Raw genomic sequence first — 25,604 nt, 5'->3', positions numbered from 1 at the left:
TTAAAATACTAGTATTTAAAAATTACTTTTAAATTCAAAAAAATAATTTAAAATATATAAATAATACCAAAAATTATAAAAAATTAGTTGTACGTATTACATAATTTAGAAGTAATTTTTGGGGTAGAAATCATATTTTTTTGAATTTATAATATTTAAGCATATTTTAAAATTTAAAAATTATTAAAAATATATAAATAAATAAAAAATAAAAAATAGGATAATATATTAGATAAATTAGATGTATTTTTTAAGATAAAAAAAATATCTTGATCGTAAATTAATTTTGCTATTTTATAATAATTGATAAATTGACATACTTGATAAATCTGCAGAAATAGAGCTATCAAGAAAAAAGAATCCAGAGCATGACATTGGCTGGGATCATAGGCAAATGGTCTCGGGCTGGCATCATTGGAAGTACAGCTGGTGCAATATAAAGTTCAAGGAAGGAGGGGTAATCAGGTTGAAGTAGCACTTAGCTCGTGGTTATCTCGATGCATCTATGTGCCGAAAAATGCCCACAGAAGGTTCGACAGCTGATGAAGTACTTTGCTGATTTTAGAGTTGCGAAGGAGAGGGTTGCCAAGAAAAAGGTGGACCGTCGAGCGGCAGAGCCACCTTCTTATCATTCTAGAAAGTCAGAGAAGGCATCTCGTCCAAATAACGAGGAGGCACGGATCCGGGTTGTCATGCAGGCGTGCTGGATAATCAGTGACAGCAGGATGAGGTGGCCAGGCATAGGGCTTGATTTGAGCCCTCGTATTATGACTCAGGCTTCGGTTCTACGAGCAGCAGACCAGATCTAGAGTTCAGAAGGACCACCTCACTTAGGAAGGCCGTCAGTAGAGGCGGTGGCTGGATTTCTCTTATGCTTGGAGCTTTTGGTAGGAAAAAGAAGTTATCTAAAGAGATTCCACCAGCAACAGCAATCCATGATTTAGCCCCATTTGGCAGAGCTATTGGTAGTAGAGCTTTCGGAAGTAGAGCTTTCTGAAATAGAGCTTGTATAAAAAGCAATTTACTGATTGTTAACTACATTTTTAAAATGCTGTAGAACTTTAATATATATTTGGTAACAAACTAAGAAAGTACTTTTGGTGTGACAAAATTACCATAAAAGATATTGCATAGTATTATATAACAGAGCATAATAAAATATAATATGTATTAATACATAAATATATGATATAGTATTATATTGCTGCAATATAATATAATATGATATAATATAGTAATATAATATTGTATACTATAGCATAATAATATAACATAATTTGATAATATATAACATAACATATCAATATATTATGATATAATGTAATATAGTATTATATTTATAGTATAATACAATAATAAAGATATAAAATATTATAATTATTAATATTATATATTAATATTTTATTAATATAATATTTTTAGGAACTAATTTTTGGGTTTCTTATTTTTTTGTTGTAAAGGGATATTTTCTATAATTATAATATTTTATCATGGGTATTTTGGTCCAAAAAAGAAATTTTATAAATCAAAACAGCTTTTCGATCATGCTACAAGTGCTTTTCTGAAGAAGCTCCATTTTAGAGCTTCTTCCAAACATCTCTATTTTTTCCAAAAGTACTTTTGGAGGCCACCAAAAGCTCCGCCCAACGAGGCCTTAGATCCACAGAGCTTTCTGAAGTAGAGCTTGTATAAAAAGCAATTTACTGATTGGTAACTACATTTTTAAAATGCTGCAGAACTTTAATATATATTTGGTAACAAACTAAGAAAATACTTTTGGTGTGACTAAATTATCATAAAAGATATTGCATAGTATTATATAACAGAGCATAATAAAATATAATAGGTATTAAATATTAATACATAAATATATGATATAGTATTATATTGCTGCAATATAATATAATATGATATAATAAGTAATATAATATTGTATACCATAGCATAATAATATAATATAATTTGATAATATATAATATAACATATCAATATATTATGATATAATGTAATATAGTATTATATTTATAGTATAATACAATAATAAAGATATAAAATATTATAATTATTAATATTATATATTAATATTTTATTAATATATTATTTTTAGGATCTAATTTTTGGGTTTCTTATTTTTTTTGTTGTAAAGGGACATTTTCTATAATTATAATATTTTATCATGGTTTTTTGGTCCAAAAAAGAAATTTTATAAATCAAAACAGCTTTTCGATCATGCTACAAGTGCTTTTTCGAAGAAGCTCCGTTTGAGAGCTTCTTCCAAACATCTCTATTTCATCCAATAGTACTTTTGGAGGGTTAGAAAGTGCTTTCTGGCCCACCAAAAGCTCCGCCCAATGAGGCCTTAGATCCACATGCCTTTTCCAATAAAGATTCGAAGCAACAGTGGGTTGTCTAAATGTTGAAGAAGGATAAGAAGAAAGATATATGGCAAGCTATTGAATTCTGGTTCCACTTCAGCCCCATCCAGCAATGTGGCTAACAATACGTACTATAGGTCTGCCATTTTTGCCATACAGGCTACCGGTCCCGGATAGATCCTGCAGGCCCGAAGGATATCTATGGATTGACAGAATAAGGAGCTAGAAAAATGGATTGCTTTCTACAAGAGCAAATGGCCCACATATGGATTGACTATGATATGTGATGGTTGGACTCAAGGTCGGCGAAATCGGTACTGGGCACTGTCCTGGTTCTCTGGCAGCACGAGTCGGTACAGGCCCGTGGCCGACTCACTCTCCCTCTTCCTCCCTCTCCCTCCCTCCCTCCCCCGCTTTGGCAATGATTTTCTTTTCTGTTATTGGAACCATACCAGTGAGCCGTTCGTATGGCTTGGATCAGTCGGAACCGCCCGGTTCAAGACAGTTCCGCCGATCCTGGTTGGACCGATCCTACCAAGTGGAGCATCAACTTTCTGATAAACTGTGATAAGAAATTTTTGTTCCATAAGTGGTTGATGCTTCTGATCAGGCGCATTATGTCGCGTACATCCTCAATCTAATTAAAGGTGATTGATTAGGTAGGAGAGGAGAATGTCATGTAGGTCATCACTGAGAATAGGCCACAATATAAAGCCACTGGGAAGATCTTGATGGAGCGACGGCCTTATATTTTCTAGATCCTATGTGCTGTATATTGATCGACTTCATATTGATGGACATTGCGAAGATTCGTAGGGTGCAGCAGATAGTGGAGACATCCCAAACCATCACCTGGTATATTTATAATCATACGTGAGTCATTTCACTGATTAAGAGGTATGCAGTGGGAAAGATCTTAAGTCCAGAAGTCATACGATTTGCTACAAACTACGTTGTATTTGATAGCCTTCTTGAGAAACTACTCCATTTAGTGCCGGCCCTCACATATCTACTTTTCTGTTATTCGGAACTGAAGGACTTGGTGATAAAGCAGACATTCTGGCAGCGGGCCACTACGATAGTGAAGGCTATCAGACTATTGGATGAAGTGCTTCAGGCTGTGAACATCATGAGATACCCCAAGATGGGTTTCCTATATCATATGATGGAGAGGGCAAAGATTCAGATCATCGAGGCAGATCCGATGCATGTCTAGAAGTACATTAATATCATTGAGCCGCAATAGGACTACCAAATGGGTAGGTACTTGCATTTAGTAGGTAAGTAAGAATATTGAAAATTAAAATCCTGTACTTGTATAATATTACTACGACAATAACGAACTCTGTTTGCAGTATACTACTTGAACCCTCGGTTCCAGTACAGATAGCTAGAATCGATATAGATGACGAACTTCTGCCGCTCTGCATAATGTCATTTACAAGATGGAGCCTGATTCAAAAGTCTTGGTCTTATATATATAAGACGTAAGTTAACTTAAATGACACGTGTAATTTAACGGGTATCTTCTATTATTAATATAGTACATGGTTTGTTTTCATAGACCAAAATATTTAAAGAGGGTAACGACAACTTTAGAGTCTCCGCTGCTATCGTAAGTAAGAAAAGTATGAATCCAGGTATATTACACATCAGAAGGACATTTACCTGGCATTAGATAGTTACTAATATGGTACTATCTTATATTTAATTTTTTTGAATATTTTTGCAGCTGAATGTGTTACGCCTCGAGCCCGAGGCGCGGCAGATGCCGCACGCCCGCACGGCGGGCTGTACAGGCGTGCAAGGCATTGGATCATATCAAAGCAAATACAGATATTCAAAATTGACATAATTATTGAAATTTATTCAAAAGCAACCTTACAAAATTTCAAAATAACATTTGCCAACATAATTCAAATGTTCAGAACTAATCTAAAATGCTAATAACTGAAGGAATAATAGCGCAAATCTAACGCACTCTCCAATTCCATGCGATCAAGCCTCTGGATCCGAAAAACAGAGAAAATAAAATAATGAGCTACACTAGCCCAGTAAGCAACAAAATACCCCAAAGTGGGGTCAGAGCATATCAGGTCAAAATACAAGATAATGACTGGAATAAATCATAAATAACATCGTTTTACTGTTTTCAAAACTTATTATCATTTTTCAAAAACTCTGATACCAGAATCTCAACATAATAGGCTACGGCCACGTAACCCAGTGGCATGGGTTGCACAAGGTGCCAAATCCACTATATTTATCCACCGATGGCGGCCGGTGTTGTACAAAAGTGCCAAATCCACTATATTTATCCACCGATGGCAGCCGGTGTCCAGAAACCACTATTCTAATCACCGGTGGCGCAGTGTCGAAACTGGTTCCTCATAGATTACAAGTCGACAGGTCCAACGTATAATCCCCATTGGCGGAGCCAGAATAGAACAGAACAGATCATAGCCATGCTGAGAATGCATATATATAAAAATAGATTTCATAAACTGTACAGTCATATTTCACGGATTTCAGAGCATATAACATGATTTTGAAATAAAATTTAACATGTCAGACCCATTTTACTAAATACAAAACATATTTCAAAATTTAATCCAGTAATAATTATTTTACCAAATAATTTAGGAAAAAGCACTTTGAAGCATTAAGTTACTTCTTCTCGCTTAATCCCTACTTCAGATAGGCGGATCAGGTTCACCTGTTTAAATTTAATTAATTCCTTGTTAATTTCAGAACTAAGCAAAATCCAAAAATAATACTATTGGACACGGCTCAACAGGGCCCAGAGTTGGCCCATAATGGGCATAGCCCGATAGGGCCCATATCGGACACGGCCCAATGGGCCCGCATAGACCCAGCTAAATAGGGCCCCCAAGGTTGGCTTCTAATTGGTTCATTTATGCAATAAAAATTTATTGCAGGGACTAATACTTAATTACAGGGTATTGTTCTATAATAAAACTTGAGTAAAGGGACCAAACAAATATATTTGAGGGCCTTTATGTAATAAATCTTTCTTATAGGGATCAAACATAATTTACAGAAGGCTCTTTTATGCAATAATATACTATCAAGGGCTTAACTATAAAATTGCATTTATTGGCCAAATGGGTTCGGGTTTCGGGTTCCGGGCTTCGGGTCTAAACTGGGTTTCGGATTTTGGGTTTCAGATCTAAACTGGATTTCGGGTTTCGGGTTCGAACCGGGCCCAAGTTGGGCCCGCAGTGAATAGGGCCCGTGAACAGGGCCCTTCTTCCCCAAACCCCCACGAACAGGGTAAGAAGAAGAAGAGGAAGAAGGGACCGGCTGGGGGGGGGGGGTCAGCCTAGGCGGCCGGGAGCTGTTGCCCGGTCGACAGCCGGCCGACTGCAGTGGCGGCCGGCGGCTGCTGCGGCGACGGGCGTCGAAGGAAAACCGAATGATCTCGGTTTGGGGCCAAAGCAAAGGAAGGAAATTGTGGAGTGATTGATTATAACCCTATTTGATTTTGATGAGCTCAAAGCATTTGAGTATATCTTTTGTTTACTAATGAATTCAATCAAGTGTTTCAGTGAAAATCTTGTCTAAGTGTTTCTAGATTTGGTTCAAGATATTTTGGATAAGTTAAGAAGTCAGTTTGAACCAAAGTCTGAGACTCGAGTCGACTCCAAGCGTATCAGAAGCACTGGCACGGGCTCGAGTCGACTCCGGAATATTACGAGTCGACTCCGACTGAGAACAGACAGATGAACAGAAAGACAATTTATAACCTGTCAGCGAGTCGACTCCTGAAGTGCGCGAGTCGACTCCAATGCTTACCGAGTCGACTCCGGAGTAGTTTGAGTCGACTCCAGGGAGTTACAGACAAAAAGTCAAAGAGCAAGTTTCGACCCTGAGAGCCGAGTCGACTCCTGAGGAACGCGAGTCGACTCCGATGGTTGGCAGGTCGACTCCAAAGAAAGCGAGAGTCGACTCTCAGTTGTATTCAAGGCAAAAGTCAGAGAGCAGTTTTCGGACACTGAGATCCGAGTTGACTCCCGCAATGCGCGAGTCGACTCCGAGACAACGCGACCCCAAAAAGACAGTAGACCAAATTGTTGTCTCTGAGAGCCGAGTCGACTCCAAGACAGCTCGAGTCGACTCCAAGGCAGCGCTACACCAAACAGGCAGAAGACTGAGTTTCGGAAACTGAGAGCCGAGTCGACTCCGGAACAGTTCGAGTCGACTCCAAGACTGGACGAGCCAAAAGACAGAAGATAGGGAGTTCGGGCTCTGAGCGCCGAGTCGACTTCCAGGACTGTCGAGTCGACTCGAGTGGGCCAAGTTGAAAAATAGCTCCATGAATTTCATGGGATGAGCCGACTCCAAGAATGCCAAGTCAGCTCCAGTTTTTGGCGAGTCGACTTCGGGTTAAGTCGAGTCGACTCCCAGTCGAGGAGGTCACTTTAATTCAAATTCGGAACAGTTGCCGAGCCGACTCCAGAAAAGCATGAGTCGACTCCTGTTACAGCCGAGTCGACTCCAGATCGCGCGAGTCGACTCCGACCCCAACGGACACATTTCAGGATGTGCAGAGTGTGCAGAACGGGCAGAAAAATGTGTCTAACGGCTAGTTTCCGTGGGGGATGGCTTAAATAGCCACAGAGGACTGTAGCAAGGCAGAAAAATACTATTCCACTCAAAGAAATCAAGCATCCTTTCTCCGCAAACTGATTTCAACGGAAAAGAAGGAAGAGGGCCATTAACTCCATTCAACCGACTCTTCCCAGCATTAAAAGAAGTCTCCTCCTGCCTTCAAGTCTTCCAGATTTTCAAGAGGAGACCCAAAGTTCAAGAAGCCCTTCTCTTCTCCAACTCAAACGTGTTTGAGGGCTCTTAACTTTACTCTTATTAATATCGCTGTATATCTGCTTTTTAGAAGCTCTGTTTTTTTCTATTTGTCTTTGTTCTTTCCATCTTGTCCTTACTTGATTCAATCAGGGAATTGAATCAAGGGTATATAGGTTTGTTGGTGAGCCTAGGTTGAAACCAACGGTGTAAGGGTTCGATTGTGATCCCGGAAAAACAATCGGGGTGGTTCTAGTCGGTGAGCCTGGGAAAACTGACCGAGTTCGTTGTGACCTCGTAAAACAACAAGTTTGGTTGTGAGCTTGGAAAACAACCGGCTGTAATCCGAGGGGTTATAGTGAATTTCCAAGTGAGACTTGGGGAGTGGACGTAGGAGCAAGGGTTAGCTCCGAACCACTATAAAAACATTGTGTTTGTGATTGCTTGTGTCTCTCTCTCTTACTCTCATTTCACTCACAGCACAGCAACTAATTAATCATCTTGCAACAGTATTAATTAGTCATCCACAAACGTTTTAATTGCAAAATTATTTTAAAACCCAATTCACCCCCCCTCTTGGGTTGTCTATCTGGGCAACAAGTGGTATCAGAGCCTAAACTCTTCTACCCTAAGAGTAAAAGATCAAAATGACAACCCCATTTGGATCTTCCCACATTGAGGGTCAGTCCACCCAAAGACCCCCATTCTTTAATGGATCCGACTACTCATATTGGAAGGCTAGGATGAAAATATTTATCCAAGCCCAAGACTATGAGATGTGGACCATTATATTAAATGGACCATACATCCCATCCATTTATGTAGAGGGTGTCACTGTACCCAAACTTGAAAAGGATTGGGATGACCATGACATGAGAAAGGCACAACTCAATGCCAAAGCAATGAATGTGCTTTACTGTGCATTAGATAGGAATGAATTCAATAGGGTCTCTACTTGCAATTCTGCAAAAGAGATTTGGGAGAGACTCGAAGTGATCCATGAGGGCACGAATCAAGTCAAAGAATCCAAAATAAATATATTGGTTCATAAGTATGAACTATTTAAGATGGATTCTAATGAAACAATCACTTGCATGTTCACTAGATTTACTGACATTGTCAATGGCCTAAAAAGCCTTGGCAAAAACTATACTAACAGTGATCTTGTCAGGAAGATTCTTCGCTGTCTACCAAGGTCATGGGAAGCCAAAGTGACGGCAATCCAAGAAGCCAAGGACTTGAACAAGCTACCACTTGAGGAGCTTCTTGGATCCCTAATGACGCACGAGCTAACAATGAAGCAACACAGCCAAGAAGAGTCCTCCCATAAGAAAAAGGTAATAGCTCTCAAATCTACATCATCTAACAAAGACTTGTCTTGCAGTAGCAGCAGTGAAGAAGAAGATCATGAGGGAGATGATGATGAGGCTCTTCTCGTGCGTAAGTTCAGAAGATTCATCAACCGGAAGAAATCCTCACATCAAAGGAGAGGCCCCTCAAATTCCTATCACAAGGATAAAGGTAAGGAAAGGGAAAATGAGGGGATCGGTTGTTATGAGTGCAAGAAGCCGGGGCACTTCAGAGCTGAGTGTCCCTTGCTGAAAAAGGGGAGCAAGTACAAGAAGAAGAAAGTCCTCGTCTCCACCCTATCGGACTCCGACACCTCATCATCATCATCGGATGAAGAACAAGAAGAAAAGGCAAATCTGTGTTTTATGGCCAACGACAATGAGGTAACATCCGCACCACATTTAGATTTTACTTTCGATGAATTATATGATGCTTTCAATGAATTAATGGATGAATACAAAACAATAAACGTTAAAAACAAAGAACTAAAAGTAACTAACCAAACTCATCTCCGTAAGTATGATTCATTAGTTAAGGATAAAGATGTTCTTATCAAAGAAAATGCAGAACTTAAAACAAGCAACCAAATCTTGATACAAAAGAATAATACCTTAACTAAAGAAAATGAAAGGCTGAACAAAGAAACATTAGAACCCAAAAACAATAAACATATAAATGAGAGTCTCACAAAAGAACTAAATGATCTAAAAACAGAAAAACAAAAATTGACACTAGAACTTGAAAAATACAAGCCCATTGTAGAAAAATTTACATATAGCTCAGAAAAATTAGAGATGATACTTAATAGTCAACGAGCTGTATTCAATAGAGCGGGTTTAGGGTATAAACCTAAAAATAAGCAAAAACTCCTTAGTAACTTCTTTGTTAAAGCAGGGGAAAGTAAAACTAAAAAAATAACCTGTTTTTGTTGTGGAACTTTAGGACATAAAGCAAATGTATGTGATTATAGGAAAGGGAAAACTAAAAGAAAAATTAAAAGAATTTGGGTTCCAAAAGGAACCAACACTACTAACCATGAAGGACCCAAGAAAACTTGGGTACCTAAAACTATATGATTTGCTTGTGTAGGAGTGTCTTGCAGCCAAAGTCGACAAAAATTGTTGGTATTTGGACAGTGGCTGCTCAAGACACATGACGGGTGACAAGGATCAATTCTTCACCCTTGAAGCTAAGAAGGGAGGTGCTGTGACTTTTGGAGACAATAACCAAGGTCACATCATTGGTATAGGTAAAGTACAAATTACCCCTTCAACTTTTATTGATAATGTTCGATATGTTGATGGTCTTAAGCATAATCTACTAAGCATTAGTCAATTGTGTGATAGAGGTTATGATGTTATGTTTAAACCATCACTATGCATCATAACAAATCCAAATGACAATAGTTTAGTTTTTAAAGGAATAAGACGTGGAAATGTGTATGTTGTAGACCTTGAGGATCTTGCCAAACATAACCCATGTTTAGTTGTTAATGAAATTAAGGAAAATGATGCTAGTTGGTTATGGCACCGTAAGTTAGGTCATGCAAGCATGGACACCATATCAAAACTAGTTAAAAGAGATTCCGTGATAGGTTTGCCAAAACTAAAGTTTGAAAAGAATAAAATATGTGAAGCATGTCAATTTGGCAAACAATCAAGGAACTCCTTTAAATCTATAAATTGTGTCTCTACCTCTAGACCTCTAGAACTACTACACATGGACCTATTCGGACCAACTAGAACCACAAGTCTAGGTGGAAATAAATATGGTCTAGTTATCGTAGATGATTATTCTAGATACACTTGGGTCATGTTCTTAGGTCATAAGGATCAAGCATTTTCAATTTTCAAGAAATTTCATAAAGAAGTAACAAATGCTAGAGACACTTCAGTCATAGCTATTAGAAGTGACCATGGAACCGAATTTGAAAATCATTTATTTGATGAGTTTTGTAGTAAAAAGGGGATAACTCATAATTTTTCTGCACCTAGGACACCACAACAAAATGGAGTTGTGGAAAGAAAAAATAGAACTCTAGAGGAAATGGCTAGAACCATGTTATGTCAAAGTAATCTCCCTAAGTACTTTTGGGGAGAAGCCATAAATACCTCATGTCATATATTAAATAGAGTTTTATTAAGACCCATTACAAAGAAAACACCTTATGAACTTTGGAAAAACAGAAAACCAAAAGTGAACTATTTGCATGTTCTAAGGATTTCAAGTTATTTCAAATGGATGTAAAAAGTGCATTTCTAAATGGGTATATTAATGAGGAGGTGTATGTAGAACAACCTCCTGGGTTTGAAAATCATCAATACCCTAATCATGTGTATAAACTTAACAAAGCACTTTATGGTTTGAAACGAGCACCTAGAGCATGGTATGAGAGGCTTAGCAAATTCCTATTAGAACATGAGTTTTCTAGGGGAAATGTAGATACAACATTGTTTCTAAAGAAGAAAAACAAAGATATGTTGTTAGTGCAGATTTATGTTGATGATATTATTTTCGGTGCTACTAACAATCGCCTCTGCGAAGAATTTGCTGACTTGATGCAGAGTGAATTTGAGATGAGCATGATGGGAGAGCTGAACTATTTCCTCGGGCTTCAAATCAAACAATCTGAAGAAGGCATCTTCATCAATCAAGCCAAATACATCAAGGAGATGCTTAAGAAGTTTGATATGGAGGGAAACAAGTCAATCAGCACCCCCATAAGCTCATCATGCAAATTAGACCAAGATGAATCAGGTAAATCTGTAGATCAGAAGTTATATAGAGGGATGATAGGATCTTTATTGTATCTTACTGCAAGTAGACCTGATATCATGTTTAGTGTTTGCATGTGTGCTAGATATCAGTCTAATCCTAAGGAGTCTCATCTAATTGCAGTCAAGAGAATCTTTAAATACCTAATAGGAACAAAGAATATAGGGTTATGGTATTCTAAACAATCTAGCCTGAACTTAATAGGATACACAGATTCAGACTTTGCTGGATGTAAACTTGATAGAAAAAGCACCAGCGGGTCATGTCAATTTCTAGGAGAAAACTTAATCTAATGGTTTAGCAAGAAACAAAATTCGGTTGCATTATCTACTGCTGAAGCTGAATATGTTGCAGCCGGGAGTTGTGCTCAAATCATGTGGATCAAACAACAATTGGAAGATTACGGCATTAAACATGATAAAATTTCCATTAATTGTGATAATACTAGTGCCATTAATCTAACTAAAAATCCAATTCAGCATTCAAGAACTAAACATATTGAGATAAGACATCACTTCATAAGAGATCATGTAATGAATGGTGATGTGACACTTCAATTTGTTTGCACTAATGATCAATTAGCTGATATCTTCACAAAACCCTTGAGTGAAGAGAGATTTAGTGTACTTAGAAGAGGATTAGGAGTGATTGATCCATCCTAGTGATATTCTCTTCTAGTTCATTGATTTTGATGATTAGATTGTGGTTAATATAGAGTGTCTTTTCAATGATCATCAAATCAGACCATAACTTAGTGATTTTCCCTTATTCGGCATGAACATAGCATGATTTTTAGGTGCGTGCCAGAGTTCGAGACGACTCGAGTAAGTTTCAGAGTCGGCTCGTAAGGGGGAGTCGACTCGCATATTTACGGGAGTCGACTCGAGATCGATGGCAGCAGAGGGGGAGTCGACTCGCATACAGTCGGGAGTCGACTCGAGGTCGATAGGCGCATAAGGAGAGTCGACTCGCGCATATTTTGGAGTCGACTCGAGGTCGAGTCGACTCAAGACTTACAGGAGTCGACTCGCAGTCGGGATCCGACTTTTTTAACCCTAATTCAAGCGTTTACTCAACACTTCTATTCACCGCCGCCACTATTCACAAACCCTAGAGTCGTCTCCTACGTCGTCTCCGGCCGCCCTTAGTTTTTTTTTTCCCGTCGACCTTCCTCCATCCATTAGCGTTTTACCCCATTTTAGGTCGACCATGCCTCGTAAAGTCGTTGTCCCAAGCCGGAAGAGACCCCAACCCGCGACCGGTGCCGAGAGACGTTCCAAGGCTCGGAACGATCCCGTGAGGCCACAACCTCCGGTTCGTTCCCCGCCGAGGGAGGTTCCCTCGAGGCCGTGCGCCGGGAAGGCGGTCTCCACCGGGAGATACGTCGATTTTGACTATCTCTCCCGGGAGGGCTTTACCATAGGAGAGAGATTGCGGGCCCAGGGTTTAGAGTATTTTTGTTCCTTAGATCTCCCCACATACCCTGGCCTAGTTAGAGAGTTTTATGGTACTGTCCATAGGGGCAATGGGGGAATAGAGGGAACTGTAGCCGGTGTCCCATTGTTTATTTCCGAGGATTTCATAGCCCAAATCCTCCACCTTCCACAAGTAGGGGTAGCTCCCACACACCCCGAGGATAGGACTGAGGCCCTTACGGCCATTCTAGGATATCCACCCCAGTCCCCCTTAGATGAGGTGTCCGCTAGCTCACTTTCTGTTGAGATGCGGCTCCTCCTTAGCATCATCTCTAGGACCCTCTTTCCGAAGACTGGCCGCTTCGATTTTGTTTCTGAGAGGGACCTAGCCCTTATGTTCTACATCCTCCAGGACACCCCAATCAACTTCCCGAAACTCATTTATAGATATCTATGTGAGCCACTAGATAGACCTAGGCTCACCCTCCCCTATGGCATGCTATACACACTTATCTTTAGGGAGGCCGAGATTCCTATTCCTGAGGGGGAACCCTCTCGCGCATTGCGATGGACAGATCGCATGCGTCCGGGAACCCTACACAGGATGGGGTTTCATAAGGTAGAGGGAACCTGGGTTAGGAAATCATCTACCTCCACACATACTTCCAGACACTCCCCCAGTCCTGACCCTGATTCTGACTTCCCTACCTTTCCCTCCACCTCAGCTCCCACCACTTCAGCCGGACCCTCCTCCTCAGCTCCACCTACTCAGCCCATGGAGGTTCGCATTTCTCCTGAGCAGCTCCGGGAGTTGCGGCAGGAGATAATGAGGGATCTTCGGGACGACCTGCTGAGGGAGCTCCGAGGTCCAGCGATTGCTCCCTCCCCTGCACCCTCTTCTGCATTGGTTCCTTCCCTGTCAGCCATGACCGAGATGACGGCCCATATGCGGGAAGAAATCTACAATGTCAGGAGCCTGATACAAGCCCAGTTCTCTAGCATGAGCGATGTCACGAGCACCACTCGGAAGATGCGCGATGACATCCGACATGACATGGGCACCACTACTCAGGGGGCCGAGCGCTTGGCGAATGTGCTCATCGCCAAGCTGGACACACTTCAGCAGACTGTGACCGAGCTCGACACGACACACAGCAGGGCCACCTCGGCCATTATCAGACAGTTAGAGCACGTCACCAATGCGGTCACCCTACTCGCGGAACGAATGCCCCGGGGAGCCGCATCCTCCTCGAGGAAGCCTTAGTTTTTTTTTGTATTTTGACTTGTATTTACAGCTTTACTTATTGTATTCACAACTACATATACATCAATACAATGAGTAGACAATTTTCTTCAATATAGTGCACATTTATCTCTACTTGCTTGTGTGTTCTGCTTACCTCCTTTTTGATACGATGACAAAAAGGGGGAGAAATATTTAATAGATATGTAAAAGGAATCAAAACAAAGTTGAATGCATATGTTGAGGGGGAGAATCTGAATTTTTTAAGCCAAATCATTATATCTATATAAGCCAAATAATTGAGTGCATGACATGAAGGCTTATATAATTCCAAATGAAAGGGGGAGCTTTAACTCCAAAATTTATTGTTTCACACCTTTCAAGTTTGGATAAATTAAAAAACCAGACACTTGAATTCATTTATAGATTTCATTTCCTTGTTTATTGAGCAATTCACTTTACATATACTCAATGTTTTGCATCATCAAAAAGGGGGAGATTGTGGAGTGATTGATTATAACCCTATTTGATTTTGATGAGCTCAAAGCATTTGAGTATATCTTTTGTTTACTAATGAATTCAATCAAGTGTTTCAGTGGAAATCTTGTCTAAGTGTTTCTAGATTTGGTTCAAGATATTTTGGATAAGTTAAGAAGTCAGTTTGAACCAAAGTCTGAGACTCGAGTCGACTCCGGAATATTACGAGTCGACTCCAAGCGTATCAGAAGCACTGGCACGGGCTCGAGTCGACTCCGGAACATTACGAGTCGACTCCGACTGAGAACAGACAGATGAACAGAAAGACACAATTTATAACCTGTCAGCGAGTCGACTCCTGAAGTGCGCGAGTCGACTCCAATGCTTACCGAGTCGACTCCGGAGTAGTTTGAGTCGACTCCAGGGAGTTACAGACAAAAAGTCAGAGAGCAAGTTTCGACCCTGAGAGCTGAGTCGACTCCTGAGGAACGCGAGTCGACTCCGATGGTTGGCAGGTCGACTCCAAAGAAAGTGAGAGTCGACTCTCAGTTGTATTCAAGGCAAAAGTCAGAGAGCAGTTTTCGGACACTGAGATCCGAGTCGACTCCCGCAATGCGCGAGTCGACTCCGAGACAACGCGACCCCAAAAAGACAGTAGACCAAATTGTTGTCTCTGAGAGCCGAGTCGACTCCAAGACAGCTCGAGTCGACTCCAAGGCAGCGCTACACCAAACAGGCAGAAGACTGAGTTTCGAAAACTGAGAGCCGAGTCGACTCCGGAACAGTTCGAGTCGACTCCAAGACTGGACGAGCCAAAAGACAGAAGATAGGGAGTTCGGGCTCTGAGCGCCGAGTCGACTCCCAGGACTGTCGAGTCGACTCGAGTGGGCCAAGTTGAAAAATAGCTCCATGAATTCCATGGGATGAGCCGACTCCAAGAATGCCAAGTCAGCTCCAGTTTTTGGCGAGTCGACTTCGGGTTAAGTCGAGTCGACTCCCAGTCGAGGAGGTCACTTTAATTCAAATTCGGAACAGTTGCCGAGCCGACTCCAGAAAAGCATGAGTCGACTCCTGTTACAGCCGAGTCGACTCCAGATCGCGCGAGTCGACTCCGACCCCAACGGACACATTGTCAGGATGTGCAGAGTGTGCAGAACGGGCAGAAAAATGTGTCTAACGGCTAGTTTCCGTGGGGGATGGCTTAAATAGCCACAGAGGACTGTAGCAAGGCAGAAAAATACTATTCCACTCAAAGAAATCAAGCATCCTTTCTCCGCAAACTGATTTCAACGGAAAAGAAGGAAGAGGGCCATTAACTCCATTCAACCGACTCTTCCCAGCATTAAAAAAAGTCTCCTCCTGCCTTCAAGTCTTCCAGATTTTCAAGAGGAGACCCAAAGTTCAAGAAGCCCTTCTCTTCTCCAACTCAAACGTGTTTGAGGGCTCTTAACTTTACTCTTATTAATATCGCTGTATATCTGCTTTTTAGAAGCTCTGTTTTTTTCTATTTGTCTTTGTTCTTTCCATCTTGTCCTTACTTGATTCAATCAGGGGATTGAATCAAGGGTATATAGGTTTGTTGGTGAGCCTAGGTTGAAACCAACAGTGTAAGGGTTCGATTGTGATCCCGGAAAAACAATCGGGGTGGTTCTAGTCGGTGAGCCTGGGAAAACCGACCGAGTTCGTTGTGACCTCGTAAAACAACAAGTTTGGTTGTGAGCGTGGAAAACAACCGGCTGTAATCCGAGGGGTTATAGTGAATTCCCAAGTGAGACTTGGGGAGTGGACGTAGGAGCAAGGGTTAGCTCCGAACCACTATAAAAACATTGTGTTTGTGATTGCTTGTGTCTCTCTCTCTTACTCTCATTTCACTCACAGCACATAGCAACTAATTAATCATCTTGCAACAGTATTAATTAGTCATCCACAAACGTTTTAATTGCAAAATTATTTTAAAACCCAATTCACCCCCCCTCTTGGGTTGTCTATCTGGGCAACAGAAATCAAGCATGTTCAGACTAGATCGAAGAGCAAAAAGGGAAAAGGGATTACCGGCAGTTGACGGAGAGGCAGATCCTGACCACGGCTGCTCGATCCGGTGGACAAGCGTCGGCGGTAGCAGTGCTCGGAACCGAGAGGATGGATCTCGGAACAGGGGCAGGCCGCGAGAGGAATCCGGATGGCGCTCGATCGGAAAGACACGCTGGTCACTCGGGAGGTAAGAATAGAGGAAGGAGAGGGAGGAGAAGCTCGGAGGTGCCCTAGGGAGGAGTGCTCGGCTGTTTCGGCTCTTCCCAAAAGAAGACGCGGCTGAAGTCGGCTGGGGCTGCCGACTGCAGCCCGTATCTCACAGAATGTTGGATTTATTTTGTGCTGTCTGCAAAAAATTTTAAGCGGTTTTTTATCCGGATCTTCTCCCAGATAGTCTACTCAAGTGGCTATGAGTGCAACTGGTCCACCTTCGTCCTTATCCACAGCAAGCAGAGGAACCGTCTGATGCAGAAGTGCCTCAATTACCTTGTATATGTTCACTATAATCTAAGGTTGAGGCTGAAAGATATTTAGAAGAAAGTGGAACTCAAGTATACAGATCTTATAGTGCTTTCGTTGATGATGAGGATGATCATATGATCGGATAGCTTGTGAGCAAGAGCAGGAGCCAGAGCTTGATGACTGAGGATCGCCTCCACGACCGGTTAGTTTCGTAGCCAACAAGGCTAGAGTCGATACAGGGCAATGGGCTGAGCACAATATTTTACGCGTTCTTCTAGCTGATCAACCACGATCACAGGAGAGCCAGTCACCATATGACTTCTTTTTCAAGACATCCTCTCAGAGATATGATTGAGAAATGCTTAGACGAGGCGACTATGGTACCCGGTCGACTCGATCAGGAGGGCGGTATACATCCTCCTAGCATAGCCAGGCAGAGAGGGACACAAAGGGTAAGAAGCGAGCTGTCCAGCACTTCCAAAAAAAATAAAAGGCACCTGCAACCCCAATGGAGTGTTCAGGAGGAGTCAGTACACTCATATTCAGATACGAGATGCAGTAACTATGACAGTTCTAGTGGTCATGAATCTGCCGGTTCGGAAGAAAGTGGAGGATAGGAGACCACTTTTATGAGACAGTTAGAGGGTGGTCTTCGATGCACCGGTGAGTTTCAGTTTATGCATACTACACAGGATAGGGACCAGTGTGCACGATCTGGTAGAGCCTGCGAGAATATGATTGGATATAAAAAACGGGCTCCTCGAGGTCATTTAGAAAGACACGATGCAGCTGCACATGATCTCGCACGTGGAGTAGGATCCATAGACGTATTAGATTTCGAGTCGTATACTAGATTCTATTATCTGTATGGGTCATAGGCTGCTGTGGCTGTGGAATTTATGTAGCCTGGAGCATCTTATGAGTTGGATTTTGCTGCCGACATATTCAGATGGGCCCCTCTACAGCCGTATTATCAGCCAGAGGGCACTTCTTTGAGCCAGAGCTTCAGTGAGAGATCTAAGAGTGCTTATAATCCGACGCACGTTCCTTATAGAATAAATATACAAGACTACAACGCCGCTTGGTTAGAGAGGTGGGCTGATGTGAGCTTCAGTGAGAGATCTGAGAGTGCTTATAATCCGACGTACGTTCCTTATAGAATAAATGTACAAGACTACAACGCCGCTTGGTTAGAGAGGTGGGCTGATATGAGCTTCAGTCAGAGATCTGAGAGTGCTTATAATCCGACGCACGTTCCTTATGGAATGAACGTATAAGACTACAACGCTGCTTGGTTAGAGAGGTGGGTTGATGTGCCTTCTGACTATACTGATGATCCGGATATCTACGAGAGGCATCGCCACTCGATCCGATTTTAGATATCGGTATGTATGTTGGACTTTAAATATATGTAATTGATTGTATTATATTTTAATTTTCACATCACTAGATTTGAGGATATTTTATGTTCGTTTTATGATTTGTGTCATTTTAAAGCAATAAGATGCATCATCTAGATTAAACCAGGATCATAAAAAACATCAAAAAAACATCAAATTAGACTTAAATTCATAAAAGAAAGTTAAAAAAGAGTGATTACCAATTAAATTTTTTTAAAAACTCCTAAAAAAAATGGGTGTGCCGGTCTATGAACTGCATTCCCTACTCGTACCGGTTCGATATGGGTCCGAATCGTACTGGGTGCCGACCGATATGGGTCCCGGTACTGGTTCGGCGGACCTTGCAACTGGTTATAGCTTCCCTTATGATTAATCACTGAATTTATAGTAGCGTTGGCATCATGGCCCATTTTATGTAGATTGCTTTTCATATGCTAGTGCTTTTGTTTGCATTAAACATGGGAGCAATGTATTAGGAAGTACAGATACTTCAAATCATATATTGTGTCCATATTAGATATGTATTGGATTCTGATACTCGTTTAATAGTACTCGGAATGTGTTAGATACTTGTGTTAAGTATACTTTCCATATACACTTTAGATACTTCCCCAGTGGGAGGGTGAAAATATTAGTCTATGGTATTACGTTTCCTCACAATGCTTATTTTGGGGCATGCTGACTTGAACCGATCGGTTATTGTGATGCAAAAGGCGGCTCGATAAGTGGCCTGAGGTGGTCCAAACTGCGCTGAACCAAGCGAAATTGCTGGTTCTGCACAGTTTGAGGTGGTTTGGGACTCTTATCACCTTGATTTTGGGAGAGGGGGGGACTGCAGAGAGTGCCTCCCTTGGCTTTTTTACCTTTTCTTCTTTTGCTGCTAAAAAAAATTAATGGTAAAATGGAGGAGGAGAGGGATTTTCTGCCGGATTTGTGGCTAGGTCTCACCAAAATCAGGTATAATCTCCTCCATTCTTTCCATTCCTCTCCTTTTTTTCTTTTTCATGCCTAAAATTGCTAAAAAAATGAGAGATCATATCAATATTTTGTATTTGGGCATGATTTCATGATATTCTATAGATGTAAGGGTGATCTATGCATCAAAAAAGAAATCATCCGTTAATCTTGTCATTTTTAAAGTTATATTTTCGGATCAAAAATAATGTTCAAATTTTTTTTGAAACATTGATAGGCTGTTTAGGGATATGCATGCTACTCGCTATCTTTTGATAGCAATATATTTAAATTTGGGCATGGTTATATTTGCCTTGACCTAAACCCAAATTCTAATAAATTTTAAAAATAAGTGGGGATCAATGCATATCCATGTCTTGAAAAATCTGCAGTATCCCTAGTAGAGATCTACATTAATCCGAATTAAAATTAATTTTAGATATTATATAATTAAATATTAATTTATGATTTGTTATTCCTTAAAAATATTGAAATGAAATATTAAAAATGTTATAGTAATATGTATAAGATTAATTTTAGATATTGTATAATTAAACATTAATAAATTTATTAAAATATTTTATTTTTAGATATCACATAATTAAATATCAATATATTATTTAAAAATTAATTAAAAATATTAAGAGTGATAAAAATTAGCAATATGTATAAATAATGCAGACATATTTTCTGAATTAATTCAACCATTTTTTGTGTTACATTGTAAATTTTCTAATTTTAAGTATTTAATTAATTAAATAACTATTAGTTCAACTAAAAAACATGAAAAATATGGTAATGTATATTGGTAACTAAGGCATATTTTCTAGGTCAATGAGCATAGTTTTAACATAATATTATATCATATATTTTGAGTGAAGTTAAATTATAAAGTCACTATTTCTAGAAAATATAAAATTCTGTGTATTCTTTAAAAGTGTAGGTTTGTTTTATCTAATTTATGGCGATGAATGAGGTGTCTTATGATGTGCGTTTTTAAAATTTGCATAAATGGATCCAAGAAGGAAGGACGCTGACATAGGTTGGGACCATGGTGTGATGATTGCAGGTGTGAATGAAGAGTGCAGGGAGGGGTGGTGAGATTGAAGCAACATTTGACTTGTGGTTACCCCGATGTATTTGCTCCTAAGAAATGTCTATGAATGATTTGATGGTTGGTGAAGAAGCACTTTGTTGATTTTACGAAGAGAGAGAAAAGTGCCAGAAACAAGCAGAGTTTAAGCATTGGGCAGTTAAGCCACCTTCATACCACTTGAGAGATTTGGAGGACTGAGATGTTGGATCTAGATGACATGAAGGAAGCTTATATTTAGGCTGTCATACAGGATAGTCTACATGACCAGTGGTAGGGGGAGGAGCTTGCTAGGCATATGGCTCAACTTTCGAGCCCTTATAACACGAGGCAGGTTCTGGTTTTGGGTTCGCTAGAATAGATCCAGGTTACAGGAGGAGCCAGTCATTTAGGGAGATTGTTGGTAAAGATGACAACCAAATAGCCTCTATGTTTGGAGCCTTCACCAACATGAAGGAAAAGAAGCCTAGAGATATACCGGTATGCCTACGATTCATAAACTAATCCACATGCCTTTTCTAGTAGAGAACTAAAGCATCAAAGATTGATTCTACGTTTATTAAAGATAAGAAAAAGGACATATGGAGAGCTATTGCTTCCTGGTTCCATTTAAAACACATCCTTGCGAGTGCTGCAAACAACACCTAGTACCGATCTGCTATCAACTCTATCCAGAGAGTAGGTCTAGGTGTAAATCCTCTTGGAAGGTCTTATTTGGTGAGCTCCTTGATAGTAACAAGGAGCATTGGAATCATAATTCAAACAACCTCAAATATTAAAAGAAATCCCTCAAAATTAAAAATTATAAAAATAAAAAATGGATGTATTGCAACCAAACTAGTATGCTAGAGCATACCGAGTATCAGTATGGTTTAAACGGTACCTTACCGTATCGGTCACCGAGAGGTGTAGCAACCATACTTGTTCAATAGACCTTGTTAAAATATTAAGCATAGATTATGGCTTGTGTATTTGAAATTTTGAACGATGACTAGATAATGAGCTTGTAAAGTTTGATGCTATCATAAGAAGTGTCAACTATTTTATTTGTTAGCCTACTGTACTTTATAGACGCTTTTTTAACAAACATATATATTTAATTTTACATGTATGTGCAATAATATATACATATGTTTGTATATGTATGTGTGTGTGTATATACATGTGTATATACATGTGTATATATCTATATGTGTGTATATATATTTACTAACATATCCTAGCTATATCATATCTTACATTTTCAGGATATGTCTTATCGAAGTATCTGTATCCTACAAGGTTGGTTGTAAAACCCATACTGGTTGCCCAATAGTATGGTATGGTATGGTATTGGTAATATGTTGTTCTGGTTCTTTTTGGATTTTTTTTTTTATTTTCAAATTTTGAACTGAAGTTAGCTTATGGTTTGTTGACTTCAGTTCAAAATTCAGAAAAAAATGTTTGAAATCGAAAATAGAAAAAGTTCTCCTCATTCCACTCTATCCTGTTCTGAAACGAAGATGGCGAGAGAGAAGGGGAGAGGGAGAAAAGGAGAGATGAAGAGAAAGAGGAAAGGTTGGGGGGGAGAGAGGCCGAGAGAGAGGGCTTTCGAGCCCTCGCTATCATTGGGTTAGGGCCAAGAGTGAGAGGAGAGAGAGAGGAGGAGAAGGAGGTGATGCTGGATACGGGGGTGGAGGGGGTGGGCATTAAGCAGCGGTCGTGAGCATCAGGGTAGCGGGGATCTCAATCGTCGGGGGAGAGGGGTCTTGAAAGATCATGAAGAAGGGGCCAACTTGAGCTATTAACCAAGCCGGGGGTGGGGGGGTGGGGAGCGTGTTTTAATCGATTTAATAGGCGAACCGATTTAATTAGAGGAACCATGCTGGTCATTGACCGGCCCGGTTCGGTATGTCTATTCGTGTCTATGATTTAAAGGCTATGTGTTCTTTGTGGTTTGAGAGGTCAGAGGATGTTATTTTGCACTAACACTAATCTTTCAGGTCCAAGGTTGAACATTCTTGAACTATGATTTGGTTAAAAGACAATGTTATATTCTTCCATTTCTCTCTCCCCCCTTCTTTGATGACTGAAAATTATTTGGTAGCTATCATGCTTTTGGTGAAGTTATCTAAATATCATGTTTGTAGAGATACATCTAACATTTGCATGTTACTCATATTTGTTGGAGCCTTGGAGGAAATATCAAAAAAGAGCAATTATTTGGATTAGATGGTGATTATACGGGAGTTCCTTATGCTTTCTATAAAGTTGTGAATCAACTTATAATGATATGAGAAGAGTTTGTTTTTATGTTTAGTTCTCTTGGTTTTATATGAGGAACTTGTGAGAGAATGGTAACAAGGTCTCTATCTTGCAACTCTCATATAAGTTAAACCCAGTGTTCTTATTTAAACTTTTCCACAGGGTATATTTTCAGAAAATTTTTCCTGTTGCTGTAAAATTGATCATGATTTGATAGGTAAGTTTTGGGTCACATTATAAATTTTAAAACTTATAAACAGATGGTGTCTTATCCCTCTTCTTTGGTACAAAACAAAGTTTATTTGGGTCTCGAAACTATTTCTTCTACAAGCACCATTGATATTCTTGTAGCCAAAAGCAATATAAATTTGTATACAATGATAAATTATTTATTATAGATTATAGTATTCATACATTGGATTTCAGTACACAAAATGTGTTGCTGTTGGGACCAGCTCTTTTAATGGTGTTATTAATGCCTGACAAAAACTCTTTTACATGTGAAAAATAAGTTTACCATCTGGATGTTAAACCTTCTTGTTATTTGTTTTCAAGGATTGTTTAATTATCTATTGTTCATTAAAAAATATTTTCAGGTTTGTAGAGAGTGGGAAATGAAGGCACATAACGTAGATAATGGTGTTAGATTGGTACTTATTCGCATTGGTATCGTTCTTGGCAAAGATGGAGGTGCTCTGGGTTTGTTCAATTCCTCTAAGTGTTATCCTTCATATTCTATAACTTTTGAGTTGATATTCATATACGGGGAATGAGCAATTTGCTTAGCCTTTTTGCTGAATATCATAGTTACAGAATACTGAGTAAGGACACAATTAATAATTTATGATACTTTATTAGTCTGACTGCCTGATAACCATAATGATTAATCATTCACCATCAATTTCTGTTTTATTTGATGAATCATTTTTTGGCAATTTGTTTCTTTGATAGTCGAATCCTCTGGAATTTACAAGTTTAACCAAATCATTTATCAACAACTACCACTTTACCAAGTTAAACTAAGCTCTGGACCTTACTCATATTTAGAAGTGGTTCACTTATTTGGAGCGCTATATGTGCAGTTTGTTGGAGGCATGAATATATAACATTTGTGACAAGACAAATTTTGAAGTTGTATCAATGTATTGGGTGAATAAATGTACAATACTTGTTCTCCCAAGTGTCATGACTATGGATTATGCTAAATGGGCCATTCATCTTAATTTGGTAAAAGTACTCTTGCTATAGAGACGAGGTCCAGCCTATGGGCTTATCTACCAAATAAATAAATAAATAAATAAACTCCATTGTAATTAAGCCCTCTCTTTCTGGCAGCTTCCTCAAGTCTTTGTTGAGAATTTTTTTAACATCACTATATTCTTATTGATACATTCTATAGCTTATATGTTTTAAATATTTTCAAAACTTGACCTAATAGGTACCATTGTTTGCATGACTTTCTTCATGCTGTTAACCTTCTGATGCATGATATACCATGTTGTTTCCAGAAAACTCAAGATATAGAACACATGCTTGTTTAGTACCATATATCATATGCAAAAAGCAGTATGCTATTGAGTCTGGAAACTAAGGTCCGCAATCTTGGTACGAAGTGTCATATCGGTACCTTACCGGTTTGGTACAGTACGGTATGCACTCTGTACTGAAATAGCCGTGTAACCAAATTTTCTCACATTTTATTTCGGTATGTCTCGATACGGGTCGATACGCCTTCGTACAGATCGATGCATATCGATACATCTTGGTATGGATTGGTACGTCTTGGTATGGCGGCACGGTGCCTGTATTGACGCAAACTTGAGTTTCGTACCTGTTCTCACCTGATACGGTATGATATGCCCTAGGTCGGGCGGTACAACAATCCATGTTGGGAATAAATTAACAAAAAGATAGAGCCGAAGTCTCTCTTTTCTTTCAAAATTGGGGCTCCTCCCCTGTTCTGATGCACGGAGGAGAGAGGGCTTCGAAAGCCCTCCTCCCCCTCCCAAGGCCTTGTTCCGGCAGCTATCGATCATTGTCGCCTTCTCCCTCTCCCTCCCTTCATCCTCTACCTCTTTCTTTTTTCCTCTCCTCTCTCTTCCTCTCCCTCGCCAATTTCTCAGTACGCACCGAATTGGACGATTCGGGACGATTCCGCATTCCTATCGAAGTCTCTAAATTGATCTAGATGACTTTGACTAATAGTTGGATGTTCGTTGGGAGGATTCATGTCCAGTTAGAGTCAAGCTTGGATGTTTTGTTTTCGTTAATTTTAGTTATGGACTTAGTAGGATTTAATTCTTCTAGGGACTTATTTTCATTATTTATTAGTGGTCTAAAGACTAAATGAATCCTATTTTCAAGGATTTTATGTAGAAAGTCTACTTAATTGATTATGTATATCTGGCTAGCTTCCGTTAGAGCTAGGGAAAATGTTAAACAAAGTGGTGGCCAACTAGGAATCTCGAGGTCAGTGCTTGGGCTAGCATATAAAACCAAAGCCTTTAATTGGCCCATTGATCCAACCAGTGTATGCTGAACTGGCTGGTACGGGCCGGTTCAGCCTGTATCGGACCGGTATGGTATGGCATAGCGGTGGAAAAAGGTTCACAATGAAACCGAGTGGTACAGAGGCATACCGGTGCGAACTGGTCCGGTTGGCATTGGTACGTGCGCTCGCGCGCGCTATACTAGATAGACCAGTTCGGCACCGATATGTACCACTCAATCAAATAGCAAGGGTAGGCCATGCCACTCAATCAAATTGAGTCCAAGACTGGTGAGAGCTCAAGAGTGTTAGAGAGGAAGGCTAAGGATCACAGGTAAGGATGGGGTCTTGAGGCCAACTTGGTTTTCTAATCCCATCTTATTTCATGGGTGTGCTATAGTCATATTATAGGTAGGTGGACCAGCATCTTTATATGTGAAGGTGTAAACTTGTGCCAAACCCAAGTAGACAAG

The 25,604-nt window shown here is 40.0% G+C and overlaps 1 protein-coding gene across 4 annotated transcripts in view; it reads left to right on the top strand.

Moving 5' to 3' along the window:
- The window catches only part of LOC103697944 (epimerase family protein SDR39U1 homolog, chloroplastic), a 119,799-nt gene that overhangs the window by 26,507 nt on the left and 67,688 nt on the right, over positions 1–25,604 (top strand). For 3 of the 4 annotated variants that reach the window (XR_005508250.1, XM_039118824.1, XM_039118822.1), the window contains exon 9: positions 23,240–23,342. Coding sequence is in view for 3 of the 4 variants with exons in the window: in XM_039118824.1 (XP_038974752.1) it covers positions 23,240–23,342 (103 nt within the window). In the remaining variant the exon portion in view is untranslated. The remainder of the gene's footprint in view (positions 1–23,239; positions 23,343–25,604) is intronic. The other variant, XM_039118823.1, reaches the window with a different exon arrangement.

Source organism: Phoenix dactylifera, unplaced genomic scaffold, assembly GCF_009389715.1.
Source record: "Phoenix dactylifera cultivar Barhee BC4 unplaced genomic scaffold, palm_55x_up_171113_PBpolish2nd_filt_p 000424F, whole genome shotgun sequence".
NCBI classification, from domain to species: domain Eukaryota; kingdom Viridiplantae; phylum Streptophyta; class Magnoliopsida; order Arecales; family Arecaceae; genus Phoenix; species Phoenix dactylifera.
Note: the sequence above shows the minus strand (reverse complement) of the source record. Positions and strands in the feature narration are given on the sequence as shown.